At 49.9% G+C, this 17010-nt stretch overlaps 4 protein-coding genes and 1 non-coding gene across 5 annotated transcripts; 2 read left to right on the top strand and 3 right to left on the bottom strand.

The window, feature by feature from the left end:
• The first annotated feature begins 420 nt into the window (after positions 1-420).
• On the top strand, positions 421-505 carry tRNA. The gene is given in 2 exon segments: positions 421-457; positions 470-505. It is a non-coding gene; the product is annotated as a tRNA-Lys (tRNA).
• Positions 506-825: 320 nt separating this feature from the next.
• On the bottom strand, positions 826-2725 carry FMAN_06027 (uncharacterized protein; the record flags this gene model as incomplete). Its single annotated transcript, XM_041827244.1, has 3 exons — positions 826-1567; positions 1634-2047; positions 2097-2725. 3 exons carry the CDS (start codon positions 2723-2725, stop codon positions 826-828), a joined length of 1785 nt encoding a protein of 594 aa, XP_041678226.1.
• Positions 2726-4856: 2131 nt separating this feature from the next.
• Positions 4857-6696, bottom strand: FMAN_06028 (uncharacterized protein; the record flags this gene model as incomplete). The annotated part of the gene is made up of 3 exons (XM_041827243.1): positions 4857-6421; positions 6474-6521; positions 6594-6696. 3 exons carry the CDS (start codon positions 6694-6696, stop codon positions 4857-4859), a joined length of 1716 nt encoding a protein of 571 aa, XP_041678225.1.
• Positions 6697-7300: 604 nt separating this feature from the next.
• Positions 7301-7654, top strand: FMAN_06029 (uncharacterized protein; the record flags this gene model as incomplete). The annotated part of the gene is made up of 1 exon (XM_041827241.1): positions 7301-7654. One exon carries the CDS (start codon positions 7301-7303, stop codon positions 7652-7654), a length of 354 nt encoding a protein of 117 aa, XP_041678224.1.
• Positions 7655-12472: 4818 nt separating this feature from the next.
• Positions 12473-15017, bottom strand: FMAN_06030 (uncharacterized protein; the record flags this gene model as incomplete). Its single annotated transcript, XM_041827240.1, has 3 exons — positions 12473-14678; positions 14753-14902; positions 15004-15017. 3 exons carry the CDS (start codon positions 15015-15017, stop codon positions 12473-12475), a joined length of 2370 nt encoding a protein of 789 aa, XP_041678223.1.
• Between the last annotated feature and the right edge of the window lie 1993 nt (positions 15018-17010).

Genomic DNA, 17010 nt, shown 5'->3' with positions numbered 1-17010 from the left:
AATACTTTTGGGTGATTCTTTAGCAGATGTGACATGTAGTAATAGGTTGGAATCTGTCAGATTGGGAGTGTTGGCGAGCCACAGCGGACTCTGTGATATTGGGCTGTGCTTTGTTGGACACCTGCTCGGCGTGGATAGGTCGACTTTGTGGTTCTTCTTATGAAGACAGTCAACCAGGGAGTCTCAAAAGTCATTCGGATTACGGGAGACTTGGTCGGCGTACCATAGTCTGACAGCACAAAATCGCAAGAAAAATGAATTTTTTTGTCTACAGAAATCTTGAATTCCTATGGCGAGATTTTGCAAGAACTTTTTGTGTTTAGTACGTAAATGCAATACCCTATGGCTGGCGATGGAAACGATCAGAGCTCATATATACATCTCTGGCTTGTCGTATTAAATATCAAGCCTCGATACGAGGCCCGGTTAGCTCAATCGGTAGAGCGTGAGACTCTTAAATGAGTACACCATCTCAAGGTTGCGGGTTCGACCCCCGCATCGGGCTGTTCCTATGTTCCAATTGGGATTGAGTAATCGTTAATTTTTTTTATAAAAAGTTTTTGAATATTGAGTACAATTGAACTTGTGGTTGGTGGTAAACTGAACCGTAGTGTTGTTATCGTAATGAGTTGTGTGGCCTGGTATGTAAATAAGGCAACCGCTGGGTTTACGGTTGAAACATAAAACAAGTGATCACCTAAACTTTATTGTCCATGGAGCAACAACGTAACAGTTACATTCACAAAGTAGCATGTATTTCCCAACTTCCATTTCAGAGTGCTTTATATAAGGTACTGTACACGATTACGCATGCTTTTTTCATCATCAATCACCTGCTGTCTTCTCCAACACTCCTTCTCCCTCTGTCTTTGGATTCTCTGCTTCTCGTTGCTGCTTCTTTTCAAGCTTCTTCTGATACTTGGCTCTCTTCGCATCAAGTCGATCCTGCTCCTCTCTCAAAGCCCTAATGGCTGGACTCTTTGCTCTGATCTTGGCTCCGTATCGCCAGAACACGAATGGAATCGGAATCATAGCTACCTCGAGGAGGCCCAGAAGTGTTCCAGCCCATTGAGGGGTCATGGCGGCGTACATCTTAGGACCAGCCAGGGGCAAAACACCGCCAGCAATACTGCGAATGACAGCGTTTCCGGCGAGCGCACTGGCAGCGTATATGGAATACGCGCCAGCCAGATAATTCGAGCCGTAGATGAAGCTGATGGTGTTGCCTGCACCGAAAGGGATGCCGAAAGCGATCGGGATAGCCCAATGAATGGTCGCTGGCAGGCATGTCCACGAAAACACAAGCTGGCCGATCGGGGTCAGGATGGCGCCAATGGCCATGACTAGAGCCGTTGCTTCAGGCTGAGGCCTGCCAGTGACTGGATCTCGAGGCTGAGAGTTGATCAGTCGCCGGAAAAGAGGCTCTGCGAAGATGGCAAGCATGGTTCCGACGCCGATGCCCACAAAGGCCAGTCCTGACATGCCTGCATCCCATCCACGGTGTTGGGAAAATACGATAGGGTATGCCACAAAACACAGATACAGGATGGCATAAATCAGCGATATCCTGTGATGCCGTTAGGGTTAGCACACAGGAAACAGGCACGCCAGCAGGCATGGGACTGCAACTCACCAGATATCCATAAACCACAGAATAGGTTCAGATGCCAACAGAGTAAATGGCCTACTCATGTTGATCTTTATCAGGTGACGGGTGGAAACCCTTTGGTCATACTGACACCAATACCGCGGGTCATCGTTCTCCCTGCGCAATCGTGCCGCCTTTTGTTTCAGGATTGCGGGATGATATGTCTCCTTCACTGTTATCATCATGAGAATTCCAACTCCACCAAGGATCAGAGGAATCCAGTTGTCCCATCGCCATCCCAGATACTGGTACACAAAGCCGCCAATGATTGGGCCAGTAGATGGTCCGTTCAGGGGCGCGATGGACCACATGGACATGGCTGCAGCCAGATAATCTGGATCCGAGATATCGACGATGGTTCCAGGACTGTTTGAGATCATAGCGGCACCAAAGACAGCACTGCAGCTGTGTTAGAACGGCTGTGACGAGGTTGGGAGACACCACTTACCCAAAGAAGCGCACAACAATGATTTCTGTTAATGAAGTAGCCAGAGCACATGGCAAGATCAACAAAGCCCATACAGTCAAGCAGACAATGTACACTTTTTGTCGACCGTACAGCTCACTCAGAGGTGCCACAATCAGACTTCCTGCAGCAAGACCAAGCAAATATGTTGTCAAACCAAGTGTGGTCACAGTCGTTGACGCCCCAAACTCCTCGGCCAGGCCAGACACCGATGCAGTGTAACATGTGCTATACAAGACGACGACCCATGTGGAATACGAGACACAGACGATAATCCATGCGCGATAACCCTTTGACCAGTTTCGGGGATTATCTGGATCACCGTCCTCAAAGAAAACCTCAAAGTCTGGGGGGCGAGAGGCGGCGCTGGTCACACTGGTGCCAGTTCTGGTGTAAGTAATAGGTTCGCGAGCCTCGCGCTCTGCCTCTGTCTCGACATCTGGAGTGAGGGCGTGCTCCAGGGCCTCAAAGACATCAAGGTCGTGGGTGCGGCTGCGGCGTGTTTCAATGGTCCTGATGGGCTCTAGGATTGGCGACGACCCTGTTGAAGAAGCCGAGGTAGACGACTCGGCGCCATTGGCTGGCGATGCCTCCTCGAGGTCTTCTTTCATGACTGTCTATATGCTGCTCCCAAACCCGGTTCTTGTGAGTTGACCCGTCAGATGGAATGCGATGGCGACTTTTATAAGCAACTGTCGTCATGTGCCGCCGACTCAGGTTGGTTGCCCTTGGTTTATATGACAATGCAGTTCACGACACAGAGGGGGCAATAGTGGAATGTCTGAATTTTCAGATCAGAGATAAGGATGAGATAACATTGACGATGACCGGAATACGGCACATAAGGGAATCAGAACTACGAACAGTTACACTACATGGGTAAGTGGTAAATTGCGCCCTAGGCCTAGGTATGTCCTACAACCGATGTGGGTGCCGAAGGAGCTTTCATCAGCAGTTTAGCCTCTTTCAAGTGGAGATCAACAAACTCTTGTCAGCGCCGGGTGGACCTTTTGGTGGGCTTGTTGGATCACATCTGTTAAGGATGCCGTGGGCAGGCCTGCAAACACTTAACTCGCCGCAACGGATCACGGATCGGCCCCGTTCTCGTGGACCCAGCGGAGGAGATAAGCGTCTCAGGTCGGCGGGAAAAGATCTACACGAGTCAACTGACGACCCTGCAAAATCTGAATCTGACTCTCATTATTTCAGCCAGATCAGAATTCGATAGGATATGAATGAAGAACCAGGAGCAAAGCTAGGCAAGAAAAATTGCTCATGCTTGATGTATCATTATAACTAAACAGCAAGCCTTTATTCACTCTTGGCGCTGTTTGCGATATCGACCTCCCCTTAGTCGGTGCCGAAATCGGCGATACTCGGCCGAATGTATACCCTTTTCGGAGCCGCACCGGCCCCACAACGGCCGGATCTGAACCTTAAAAGTGGTAAATGCTTGATTGAGCCTTGATCGTGGGTGAACTTTAAGAATTACATCTGAAGTCTGTCCTGGCCAATTCTAGGGTTAGTACAGCTTTATTACATACTCTACTATGTAAGCCTCCGAACTAACAGAATCTAATTATCAACGCAAGTCACTTGTTCAGCTGGATCTTAACGTTCAAGGCAGCAGCTGTGTGATCTGCTGACTTGCTATTAAGGTTATTGTGTATTTTTCTGGACATAGTGTATGGCACCTTAGGTGTATTGTGGTTATTACTAAAGGAATGCCGTGTTGCTTCATGTGTAGTCACGATATCACTACCCTCTTCACCGACATTACTGCTTGGCCTTAACTACTAATACTTCTTTCAAGACCTGGTCAAGTGCTCTAACCAAGATTTTACTATGTGTTTCATACAAGCCCGCTGAGGCTGACTAGGCTGCAAGGTTAATCTAGTTTTTTTTTACGTAGATTTGTATGTAGTCTATACTACAATCAGGTGTTATTTACATGTCGGAGTGGCGCATAGGATGCAAGTGAGATATAGTGATGTAGGCCATGGACATGACTGGATGGCCCTCAAGATTGACATTTTTGGGTGATGTATGTCATTGACACTGAGTTCTGTATTTATTGTTGATAAGTATTCCTTGGAAACTGTCTTCTAAGCTTCGTTCTAAGTCATGCATTTATCTCATCGATTCACGGGTTTACTTAAGTAAAAGGGGCCATTATTTGGATGAGGGACTGAACACTTGCCCACGAAACATGGTCCAGTTAGTATCAGACTAGGATCAGTTCTTTAGGCGTTGTTTGGCTGGCATAATTCGCTCCATTTAAGGATCATCAACGTGGGGAAACCCTTATAGGCATGGCCTAGATGAGGGTTTCCTAGACGTTCTATCCACGAAACAACGGGGTTCGAGTCTTGGTAGGTTTTTTTATATTGGCGAGTCTGCCCACAGCTTTCTAGTATGACCTTGGCTCCCCTAATCATATAGACTTTGCTCAACTAGATAGCAGGTGTATCCTTACTTATACATGAGACCTTGTCCATTCCCACTGAGACATTCTTTTTTCCTGTTCTTCCACGAGGTATTATACTTGTTATGCTTTCCCTCCGGTACGCCACGCACCCAATGAGGTCTCAAAAAAAAGACCAGTATCAGGAACTATACACATATGTACAATGGTTATCTTCACCCAATTTTGGGTCTGGTGTAACGTAACCAGGGTAAGTGTATGCCTTCCAACGTTGAGATAAAATGATGGCCGCCGTGTTGCGCGGTTATAGACTATTTCTAATAGTAATGCTGAAGATCCGAGTTGTTAGTGGCTGCTTGGGCGCCCATAGGTCGTCCTTGTGATGGTGCTGGACCTCGAGGCGGTTGCCGGCCTTGACTGGGACCGCTGGGCGCTGATACGGGAGGGTTATTGGATTTGCTGAGTGGCGGGTAGGCGTCATCATAATCCATCTGTGGCCCGTAGCCGCCCTGCTGGTTCTTTGGCTCAACATCGTCGAGAGACCTATAGTTGTAGCCTCCTCCTCTACCACGACCGCCACGGCCGCCTCTGGCATTACCACGACCGCCACGGTTACCCCGACCTCGACCCGCTCGGCCACCTGAATGATAGCCTCGGGACTCGTTGCGTCCGCTGTAGTGGCCATGTGGGTTTCTCTGGTTCCAGCCCTCATCGCCGTTATGCTTCCGTTTAGATGTTTTGTTGGCAAACAAACTCTCGTACTCGTCTTCTCTTGGATCCTCTGGCTCGATGCGTAGAATGACCTTCTCACCAACCACAGTTTCGAAAACAAAAGACCTTTCCGGCGGCAGGGGTTGCCAGTTCTGAATCTTCCCTGCGTCCATGGGTTTGATGCCTTTCCTCAATGCTAGCACGACGAGCGGACTGGGGTTGTCGGTATGGAACTTGGCGTGTTGGGGGGTAGGTCGAAGCTGTGCCGCCCAAATATTATTCTCAAAACAAGCTGTGCCCACTACCTCCCACTCCATCTTACTGCCCATGCCGCCGACCTTTTCCAGGATACTAGCTGGACACGGCCGGGGGCAGATGAGAATGTTGTTGCCGTGGTACTTCAGCTCATGCTGGGGCATGTTTGGTGGTATATGTGCGAGCTTGATGAGCTTCTTGGTGTCCTCGGGTCCAATCATGTAACCAGTGAAGTACACAGTCTTCTTAATCCTGAGTCGGTTCTGGCGTCCTCGCGGGGATTGCTTCGAGACCATCTCGTTGTGGATATTTATCATGTGCTGAATCTCGGCGACCTCGATCACGGGATCTAGAGTCGTCGCGCAATCTGCCACCTGGATCACTTCAGCTGTAAGAGGGCCGCGTGTTGGGGTTATATTTTGTTGGCGGTTGAACTCGGCGAAGAAGTCGCGGAAGCCTTTGGTGTGTTTTGGTCGATCCTCATATACGCGGATCTCTTCTGCTTGCTTGTATGTCTCCATCAGGGCCCCGAGAAAGAGTTGCTTGAAGTGCATCGTACTTTGAAACTTCTGGTTCGAGGGGCTCACGGCGGGTTTGAGACCAATCATATCGAACTCGAGTCCTTTGGCCGTCACCATCTTCTTTATCAAATCGGCGAACCCGCGTTCCGAACGACCCGTTAGTAGAACGCAGAGGGCATCCTTCTGCTTCATACTCAGCTTGACAAGATCCACGATTTTGTCGTTCCACCAGCCATCCCAGGCACGCTTTTCCTCGATGTCGATGCCTTCCCCTGTCGCCGCGAGGATGCGACTGTCATGCCACCAGCCGCCATTGACAAACGTTTCCTGATTCGATAGTGTCCCAATCGTGGGCCCGTTCCAGAGTTGGGGATTCGGTAGAGGGGTCTTGAATACTGCTTGGTGTTAGATGCATGCATGTTTCCATTGAACGAAGCGGGAACTCACGAGTATTGTCAAAATCGTAGACGTGCAAGGATTTGATCTTGTCGACGGCTGTAGAGGGTGAATTAGCGTTATGCATGAGAAGCAGATGGGACGAGAGAATGGACATGATGCAACACGAACCTGGTAATGAGTTGTTCAGAACGGACCATCGCCCCAGAGCTGTGATGGTGTGTTGCGACGCGGTGGCTGCAGGCCCATGATATGCGCTGAAGGCCGAAGCCATGGCGCCTGAGATGCTGAGTCTGCGAAGGCGAGAAGATGCTGTTGTCGTTGCTATCGACGGAGATGTAGCGAGCATACAGCTGGTCGTAGAGTATCGCGGTAAATTAGGATGGAGGAAAAGCGAGGCTAGAGTTGAAATGGCGTTGTTCGATGATGTAGTTGAGGTCCAAATTTGTCGACCCTTGAGAATAAAGTGACGGTGGGGCCTGGGAGTTATACCTGCGACGCTACTGGCCCGAGGTGGCTCCAGGGCCTGTACAGGCGATAGGCGCCGCATTTCAGGTGCCTATTAACTGTGGAAAGAAAATCACAGGCGGGAGCTAGGTGTTCAGTCAAGATGGAACAATCAAATAAAGTAAATTCAAAAGGTGCCCGTGAATCATATTTTGTGGGCGCATCAGCGCAAGCTCAACAAAGACAACCTTTCACCCGAACTCCATCCATTACATACTTTACCTTATTACCCCTCATTGAACTGAAGTGAACTGAACTCAGCTGGACTCAGCTGGACTGCCCGGGCTGGACTCGGCTGGGCTGGGCTGAGCTGAGCTGAGCTGCATTTACTTGCATTTCACCTGACACTCTCTTCTCCTCTGTTTTTGATAATGGCGTCGCCTAGTGCTATTCGCTTCGTCACTGGCACCAAAAAGTCTCCTCTGGGCTCTCTGCATCTTCAGCTTCGCGTGAAACCGGGGGCTAGCAAGAACCGCGAGGGCGTCATAGCCGTCACCGACGATGCAGTCGAGCTGTGCGTTTCTGCTCAGGCGAGAGAAGGCGAGGCCAACAAGGCTGTAGTTCAGGTCCTCAGTGGTATATTGGGCGTGCCAAAGTCTAGTCTTCAGCTGACACACGGCATCAAGTCACGCGACAAGACGATTGTGCTGGGTGGGATCAAAGGAGATGGAGAGGATTATGCAAGGAGTATACGGGAGATACTTGACAAGGCAGCAGAGGAATAATCAAACACGAGCGATATGATCGGATGTGTATGTACCTATCTACCTATCTGCCTATCTACCTCAGTAGGTACTAAGGTATACACTATTGGTTGGTTTGTTTCTCTTGAGATATGAGCTTCTCATTGGTTGGTGCGGTTCTCTTCGAGATACAGACTATATCACTGGGTTGTTATTGTCCAGAAACGTTTGGGACTGGCTGAACATGTCCGTCCACTGGTTTCCTCTCGTCCTATCGGTTGTGTATGGGATGAGGGTGGCTGACGTTAGAGTATAGCTATATTCTATCTTACCTACACTTCCTTCATGCTCACGAAGAAAACCCTAGGTTTCACTCTGGTTTGGGGAAAGAGTCTTCGAGTTATCCGCGTTGATAGTAAAACACCACGTCCCCTCCCCGGAGGACTTGTAGATTACATCTGGTGGACCATCAAAGCATAACAGCAGATGATCAAGTGACTATCAAGACTCTTCATAGCTCCTCTTCATATCAAGTATTGACGTGGCAACGGATAAATACACTAGCTTCGCCAGCCAATTCTTCCCTTCAGAATCCACAGTTGGGAGCATCTCGATGATATCGCATGAGGGGGTGTGGTGTGGGTAAATACGTGTATGTATGTACTGCATCGCTATAGCTGTCTGAACCCTAAACGCATGAATGCTCGGCAGTGGTATTTGAGCATTTACCGTCTTTTTCCTATCCACAATAATGTTTCATAGAGAGAATGCAGGGCTGCATATCAAACCACGGGACTGAGAAGGAATAGGGCCCACGGACTACTGAACGCGTATGCGTCTTTTTTTTTAAATAAAATTTTTTAGATTACCATGCGCTGCGCATCGGCTTTTCTCATCATCATCGGCATGTTCAGCTTCGATCGATCGAGGGGAAGGGATTGTCACCCTGTCGTTCTGGCCGTGGGTAAAAGTGAGCCCAACTAGAGACAGAAAAAGAGCGATGCCCGATGTTTGACAGTCCCTTTGATTTGGCCCAAGCGGCTAGGGCGCAAGCGTCCGTTATGTCGGGAGGATTGACAATGTGCTGATCAAGTTGAGGTTGAACAGAGACAGTAGGTATAACCAACGTCCCAACAAGAGATGGGACGAAGAGTTCTGAGTATATGGGAGGCCTCTGGCACTTACATTAGGTATTGCAACGCAATAGCACCAAGTTGTCCATGTACTTGGTGTTCAATCGCTTATCGGAGTCTCCAAATAGATTATCAGAGCATGCAACTTGAGGCCCAAAGGATCGGCAATCCCTCACTCACTCAGGTCTAGTTTGTAGATCGATACTTCTCGACCCCTTTGACCAATTTAGACACCCAATATTCACACACCGGCTGACGGGTGACACACAAGATCACACACCCCATCCCGCAGAAAGCTACAGCACAGAGTGACCGACACTTGTTGCCCAGCCCTTGGGATACAGCCCATTGCTTCACAGTGCTCAGCGTCAAATCGGTCGCTAGAACAGAGGAGCCACAGTAGCGAGGGGTTCTCCTCTCTAGCCTCAGCGAAGTCGCACTCCCTCTCTTGGTGCTGAGAGTGACTCTGCTGTGGCTGAATGCCCTCAGCTTGCCATAACAGGAAGCATGTCTGGCTGATTGACAGATGTCATTGGACGCTTGTTGCACAACCCACGGGCGGGATCTTCTCAGTCCCTGCGATGTATGTCGCAACCCCTGGTCTCTCTTTCTGCCCTCTGAATAGGCAGGTTCCAGGGAATGTATCGACACTTGTCGAGTGAAATGTCTCCAGATACCATTCCTCTTTCTCACCGACCTTTTATCACACTCCTCGCAAAAGAACCGCCCCTCAAGTGTCGCCCACAGTTGTAGTCTTTCTTGGCCGCTAGAGTCACTTAGCATTGCACCACGGGATCCCTTCAGGCCCAGGGTTGTCGTGAGTTTGTTAGCCACAAGTCCGGCGTTTTGATCGACGGCATCCAATGATGGCTCATGTTGAAGAGTGACTTGTGGCTCATGGCTCATCGATCCCCTCATGACAGCGCACGCCCCCTCGAAGACTAGACTAGGTAGGTAGGCAAGTCCTCAGACTCCAACCCTATCAAATGGATGCCGAACCAGTCAGCGTTGTAAAATATCATGTGAGGTTTCACTGATGTCGAAACCCATGTACAGTATCGCCACCTATGAGGGGAATATGATGTGAACTGTGGCTTACGTTGCTCCCCTGGTGTGGCGAGTAGAGTGATCAGTATGTCCCCACGGAGTAGGCCTAGGTCCCATTGAAGCACACCACAATTGTCGGGGCCTAATGATTATGTCTCATCCGGGCCGTTGAGTGACCCTTGCTCAGCTCAGTGAGCCAGCCGAGTTGAGGGGGAGGTGGCTTGGGAGAGCAGGTGAAAGGTGTTTGAGTGTGTTGCGTACCCGCCCATCACTTTCAATCGACAATGGCGATCCAATTCCCCTGAGGCGCGAGCTTAACCTCGATTGTGGCTAGTAATGACCAGTTGTACGATCATGACATGGGATGGGATTGGGTCCCAATGTCCGGGTACCGCCAGGCGCCGGATCCAATGTTTGCATGATAACACAATTTCCCATGTCAACGAACGGGCACCGGGAGTATGTTGCCGACCGAGATGCTCTACTTGTCTGCACTTCAACTGGAGACACCGTGCACATAGCTGGGTCATGCCGTGCCATGCCATGCCATGCCATCGCCGATGAATCGAGACTCATCCGCCAAGCCAACAGCCAACATAGGCGACGCAGCAAAGGACCAAAAGACAGTTCTGAGCCAAAAGGGTTTGTCCCGATGTGGAAGATTTACTCCATGGGTGTCTGGATCTTGCGCGCGTCCTTTGCTCGGTGAGTTACTCTATCATTCTCACGAAGTGAGCTGAGTGGGATATTTCACTGCAACCGCCTCCAGTTCCCCTCGAACTAGACAGCGCATCGCAGATTAGAACAAATAGGTGCGACAAATCATATTCCAAGACGCGCCAGGCACCTTAGGCCCATGAAACATCGCTAACACGTCAATGTCCAAGGCCATCCATCATTCCTAATCAAGTTGAGCAGAAGCTTGAGTCACTTACAAGCCACAACGTTAAATTGATCCTAGACTGTGAAGCTCGACGTATGTAACCCCAGAGAGGAGACACATGATGATTAGGTTTGTATAGTCTGGGGGAACACGCAAACCCCCTCGCCACAGGTGGCTAAGCTCGGCACTTTGTTCCTTTGGACTCCATCTTGGCAAGGTACTCGGTCGACCAATTGCTGTCAACGGAAATAGTAATCTGCTCGGAAGACGGCTCGAGGTCCCCTTGGCGAACTTGGTGTCCCTGTGGCAGTGTGGCTCATGTCGGTGTAACCCAATTGCGTTGCTATTTCCGAAATCTGGGCTTCGCTTTCTCATAGACCATCTCTTTGAGTTTGTTGACCTATCCTTTCTAATTATTCATGCCGCTTGGCGCTTGTGGTCACCGGGCAGAAAGTCCGGCTTGGCCAGGATATGGCTGTTTGGCTCTTGAATTCCTTACCCTTGTCGCTCATTCGAAACGCATTATCAATGTGCTAGCCACGAAGCGGTAGCCTGGGATCGAGTCGCTATGATTTGTCCACAACACGCATGTAAACAATGCTTCGAATAGCGTAAGCCATTGTACTATCGGTCCTGGACTCCATGGGTAAGATGGCACCATACTGACCCTCGGCGACACTAACACAGGCCTGGTGGTAACGAATAGCGGCCGTTGAGTGTCAAAATTGGTCCGCCACCAGTATTTGGCCTAAAGGACTCCACAAACGGTTGAAACTGAGGCCCGAGCAAACCGACATGCTATACCACATACCTCAATGCCTCTGGACCTCGCTTTATGATAAGGACTGCTGCTGTTAGATGAACCATGAATATCTTGAACAAGTGTGGGTATTTTATATAGAATTATATGTACGTCGTGTTCCCCAAGAACAAGATAAGTATCCCATCTTACTCGCTCGCCCCGCCTCTTGCTTGCATTACTTCGTAAGTCCTATTTTCGTGTACGCCGGACTCATCCGCCCATTGTATAAGAATGTGATGCATATACGCTTCTGTGTTTTGCTCGAATGTATTCAAGAAAAGAGGTAATATCGCAGTAGAAATATGATGATGTCGCCTCCATGCCGGAGGTTGGACAGACTGACGAGGCCGTCCGTATAACGTGTTGCACGAACGAATATGTGTTGCTTGGCAGGATGTGGATTTATGTAGTGGAGATCCACACGCTTATATGGTTTTCGAATAATGCGGTAACCGGCGCCAAGAGTGTGCGCTCATCTTCGTATCGGACAATCCGGCCATTCCACATGACTGCATCTCAGCTGGCCAGGGTACTGTCTGTCGATGAGAGAATTAAGACCGGTCCAAAATTCTCACTAGTACTTCTGCTCGGCGCGAGAATAGCCGCCCATCCCATCCATCGTCTGCCAAATCCTTATGGCATATGTCAAACAAAAGGGGCACTGAAATAGTTGCCACTGCTGTCACAAGTGTGGCAGCAAAGAATGAACAAGAAAGATGAAAATAGAATAGTAAGAATAAAAAGAAAAACCGGTGGTATCATTTTTCAACAAGAGTAACAATCGTCAACGCCCCGGAGCCAACAATCCCAATCCGTATATGTATGTGATCGTGTGTCCAACCTGGCGACAGGCCGAGAGACCCCAGCAAAACAGTACAAACCCAAGTCTAGACCCATATGTTGCTTATCGCCGTAAACTCATCGCTGTACGTACCCAAGGTAGCATGGCGGGAGTTGAAAAAAAAGACACAAAGGAAAAGGGAGGAATAGTGCGATCAGAAACTAAGACGGAGAACGAAACCACTTGTTGCTTTGTCGTTAGATTCTGCGATATCTTCGGTGGCATCGACAGCCATTTCCCATTCCCGCTTGACTGCTGGTCCAGTAACTTCTTGTACCTCAAGCGTCATGTCTTGACCTTCCTTGAGCTCTTGTACCACATCGTCGTCCATCTCCACCTCGAGGCCGTTCTGGATGGAATGGATTGTGCGGAGGATTCGGGCAGGATCGATGCCCCACTTGGCCGCGATTCGGTTGTTAAGTTCCTGAAGACTACGTTGCATCAGGTAGATAGCGCGGTGGTAGTCCGAGCTTCCGGGCTCGTTTGGATTCCTTCGTTGAATGTAGAAGCATGCCACAGGCTTTGGATTTCGCTCCTGAGGTGGGCGGTAGGAGGAGTCAACACCTAGAGCCTCGATCCATCCACTAAGACTACCATCATCGTCACCCTTGGCGATTCTTGTGGGTTGTTCAGACCCTTTCCGCGATATGTCACCTCCCGCTACTGAGTCGAAGTTCTTCCATTGACCACCAGCGCCAATACCAGATGCCTGTGATGCCAGGGATAGAGAACTGGGCGAGGGAGAAATCATAGAGCCCGCGACAGAGCTTCGTCCGCTCCTGGCCTGCCAGTTGGGACCTTCGCCAGGCTTGGTCAGAGGCGATATATCCCCTGGAAGAGAAACAGGATGCAGGTCTGGGTCATCGGGCTCTTCGCCCCGAAGGAATAATACACTGACGGGCCGTGTACTGGTGAACATGTCCTGCAGCGTTTGGAGCTTGAAATGTAAGTCTTCTTCCATGGTAGCTCTTCCACCACCGCCTGCAGAACTGGCTGAGGACATAGACCATGTTCGCTTATGCTTCTGAACTTTGCCGGGTCTTTGCGGCTCTCCGATCTTTGCAGCTCCACTGGAACGTTTGCGCTTGCCAAAATCCTTGAGACCACTCTCCGCTTGTGCGATTTGCTGCTTAAGCTTGTCGATAGACTTTTTCACATGTGCCACGTCGTTAGACAACTTCCTCTCTGCTCCATGATCACGGAAGAGCTTGACCTTGCAGTAACAAATCTCAGGGTTGGCGTCGGCCGCTGGTTGTGAAGGATCGCACGGCACAGGGTGAGTCTTTGCGCAGAGTCTTACAGGAATACCCTTGACGCCTTTCGAGTGGCTGAAATCGGTAGAGAGGAAGTTGAAGCGAACTGCGATGTTAACCTCGGGAGGGCCATTGATTCCTGGTGTCCAAGTGACACAGAAGCCATCAAAGGAAGACGATTCAAGCTCCACACGGGTTCGCTTATCGTCACCTTCAGCTGGCTGGCCTGCCTCTACGTATTCAACTGCTTGAAGCTTTCCGCCCCTCTGGTGTGCCTCATTAGTGCCTCTGCCTTCTTTCCAGAGACCCCAGCATACACCTGGCCGTTGTCGTTGCTGCTCATCCTCAAATGACACCCGCACGAAGGTGCGATATTTGGTTCCAGGGGCAACGGGCATGGTAGCGTTTGTATCAGCGACAGAAAGTGAGTAAGCCTGTCCCTTATTAAGATAAGTGACGGGGATTTCGTCCGCATGCTTGATCATGGCAGTAGGAGCGTTGAGGGTTGAGTGAAATCGAAATTTTTCTGCTGAGGCCGGAAGGGGATGGGATATAGGACCACTTGAAAACTGTCTTGTTGGCATGTTCATCATGGGTGTAGTCTTATGAAGAGCGGCACCAATAGATGACATGCGCTCTTCAGAAGGATCCGAGTCCATGGGTGATCCATCTTGATCCATGGTCTCATATCCTGTGTCTTGGTGAACGAATGTAGAGGGCGCAAAGGTTGGCTGGGGTGGTGGCGCTTGAATGAACGGGTTAAAATGGTGAAATTGGTGTGGTTGCAGTGTCTGAAACCCCGACATATCCATCACTGGTTGAGCTGGGCCAGGATGCAGCGAGTCTCCCGATGTTGGCATAGACAGCGGTGTGTTAAGTCCCATTCCCAACCCGAGAGTCGGAGTATGCAGGTCGCCGGCCTGCGGGTGAAATAGTGTATTAGTGCCTCCAGGTGTAGGTGTGTAGTAGCCAGGTGGTGCATTAGCAAAGTTGGCGAATGACATGGAATTCGGATCTAAGAGAGAAGGAGTAAATCTCCAAGGGTCGTTAGTCGCCCTAGGGGTTGGATCTTGATCACGGAATGCATCTTGAGTGAGGTTCTGGTTCCTATGAAGAATATTAGTAACTGCGCGCGTAAGCCAGGTGCAAGCACCATGGTACATAGTCGCAATAGCACATACCGATCAGGTAGAGGCACAGCAGGCACGTTTTCGGCACCAGTAGTTTGTGACAGGCCTGGAGCAGTAGCAGAAGTACTGGCAGCAGCAAGGTCAGGGAACTGCTGTCGGAAATTGGCCAGCAGTTCATCGCCCGGCTTCTGTGAGCTCGTCCTAGGAAAGTATTGTGTTAGTAAGGAGAAAGATCAAGGTCTGCAGCCTATATCATGAGGCCATAATAGCGCAGATGTCCAGACTAATCATATAGTGCGTACCTTTGTCGAAACATGTCGAGACGAGCGTGCTAGGCCGTCTCAAGACAGCAACAATGTCGTCGAATGGTTGTCAGCGCACCGCGGAAGAACAAAGTCTTGGAGTTTAGACGATCGGCAATGTTGCTGGTTTGCGAATAGAATATGTAGGCGCAAGTTTCGAAAATAAGTTGTTGGGTAAGTCAGTTGCTGCCGCTATTCATTGATTTTGTGGTGCAGCTTTCAATGTATTGTTGCGACAACGGGTTGTGGTGTGGGATGGTATGGTGGTGCTGGTGCTGGCTGAAGCGAAGCGAAGAGGAAAGCGTTAATCGCGGTAGGCCGTTAGACGCGTTATAACGGCGAGGCAGGGTAAAGCGACGAGCCAGCTGTACTGAGCGAGTGTTGACAGAGGTCGACAGTTTTCTCGCGAGGGTGGAGGATAAAGTAGAAATAGAACAGAGGTGCGTGAAGCCCGTGGGATATTGTAGCAGGTGGTGTAAATAGTAATTAAGAAGGGTCAGGTAAGGTAAGCTAAGGTAGAGAAGGTAAGGGTATATTGGAGGAGTGGTGGGGACCTGTCGTCAGTCCCGCCAGGCCAGAGTACAGTGGAGGGTGAGGGTGAAAACCAAAAAGACTCGATGGACGGAGAACGAGAATCTGACTTCGAAGTTCCTAAGTACCTCGTACCCACGTCCCAAGCTCTGGGCTGGGGCGCCGAGGCGGTGTCGTGGATCGAGTGGATGAGGTGAATGTGGATATGGATCGGGAGGAGGCGTGTCTATAGTAGGCGGAGGGTACTTGTGCCACACGGTTTTGTGCCTGTGCCAGACGCCAGGGAGTGGTGCGATGTTGGAGTCAGGATGCGACGTAACGCGGTGATCTCAAGTGATGCCGAGATGTTATGTATGTATGTATGTAGGTATGTATTGTATTTTGTTTTGTTTTGTTCAGAGCTGAACCCGCGAAGCCTATTTCGACTGTCGCAACACTGCGGCGTCAACGTCTGTCGTCAGAATGCGACTGCACTGTAGATCGGGGCATTAGCTTTCCAAGTGAGACTTGAGAGAGGAAAACACCTTTGCCGATGGAGACTGGACGTTCGACTGTCGGGTTCTAGCGAGCGGTTATGTGTTTTGCAGGTGTCGACGCAAGTGTCCTTCTTTCACGCCGACCCAAGCAGTTGTACATACATACAATAGAGTGGATGTGATTTTGGGGGGCGACAATAGCTTGTCCGCAGTGCCGGGATGCCGTCAAACAAAGATAGGTACGGAGTAGTAAATCATTAATTAATTGCGATACTGTCAGTGTTTGCTGGCTAAGATGTCTCTCTTGTGCCCCTGTCTTGTACATACATGCTGCTGTTCATGTGTGGCTGGAGCTTGCGATACCTTACATTAAAAATGTGCGCTTTGCTGTATACAGTAGCCAGCCTACCAGCGTCGATATTTGTGAATCTGGGAGGCCTGACCAGAGGGCGTCATTTTGACCAAGAGATGTCGCTACCGTTCTAGATGAGCCTATCTCTCTGTGTCCAGCATAACTGTCTGTACTGTGGTGGTCGACTCAGGAAGATGCACTGTTGTGTCGCTCACCTACCTAAGTATGTATGTATGCAGGCAGAGTCAGAAGGACATGCATCCATACCAACATATCCACCCGTCGATTTTCGGGAGCCTGTGGGGTCAAAGCCATGGGGGCAAACCAGCGACCAGCAAGGGGGACCCTGATCCCAGGAATCTTCTCATCCGCTAGGGTCAAGGGTCGGCGGGCAGCCAGAGACTAGCAACTAAAAACCCTTGTACTGCAGAGACCATGGGCATGGGTGGAGAAGAGAAGAGTTAGAGGGGAGGCAGAAGGAGGAGGAAGAGGCTCGTCTCGTCCTTCGTTCGCTGTCTGGTATTATCGGCCGTGTTGTTTGAAAATTGTTAGTGAGGGACAAGTACTTTCTCCTTCGGTCGGTTATGACAACAGCCCATCCATGCATGTCCTTTATTTCTCTATTTCTCTCCCATCCTTTCTCCCTGT

This window comes from Fusarium mangiferae, assembly GCF_900044065.1.
Source record: "Fusarium mangiferae strain MRC7560 genome assembly, contig: FMAN_scaffold002, whole genome shotgun sequence".
Lineage (NCBI taxonomy): Eukaryota > Fungi > Ascomycota > Sordariomycetes > Hypocreales > Nectriaceae > Fusarium > Fusarium mangiferae.
This window is presented reverse-complemented; position numbering and strand designations above follow the sequence as displayed.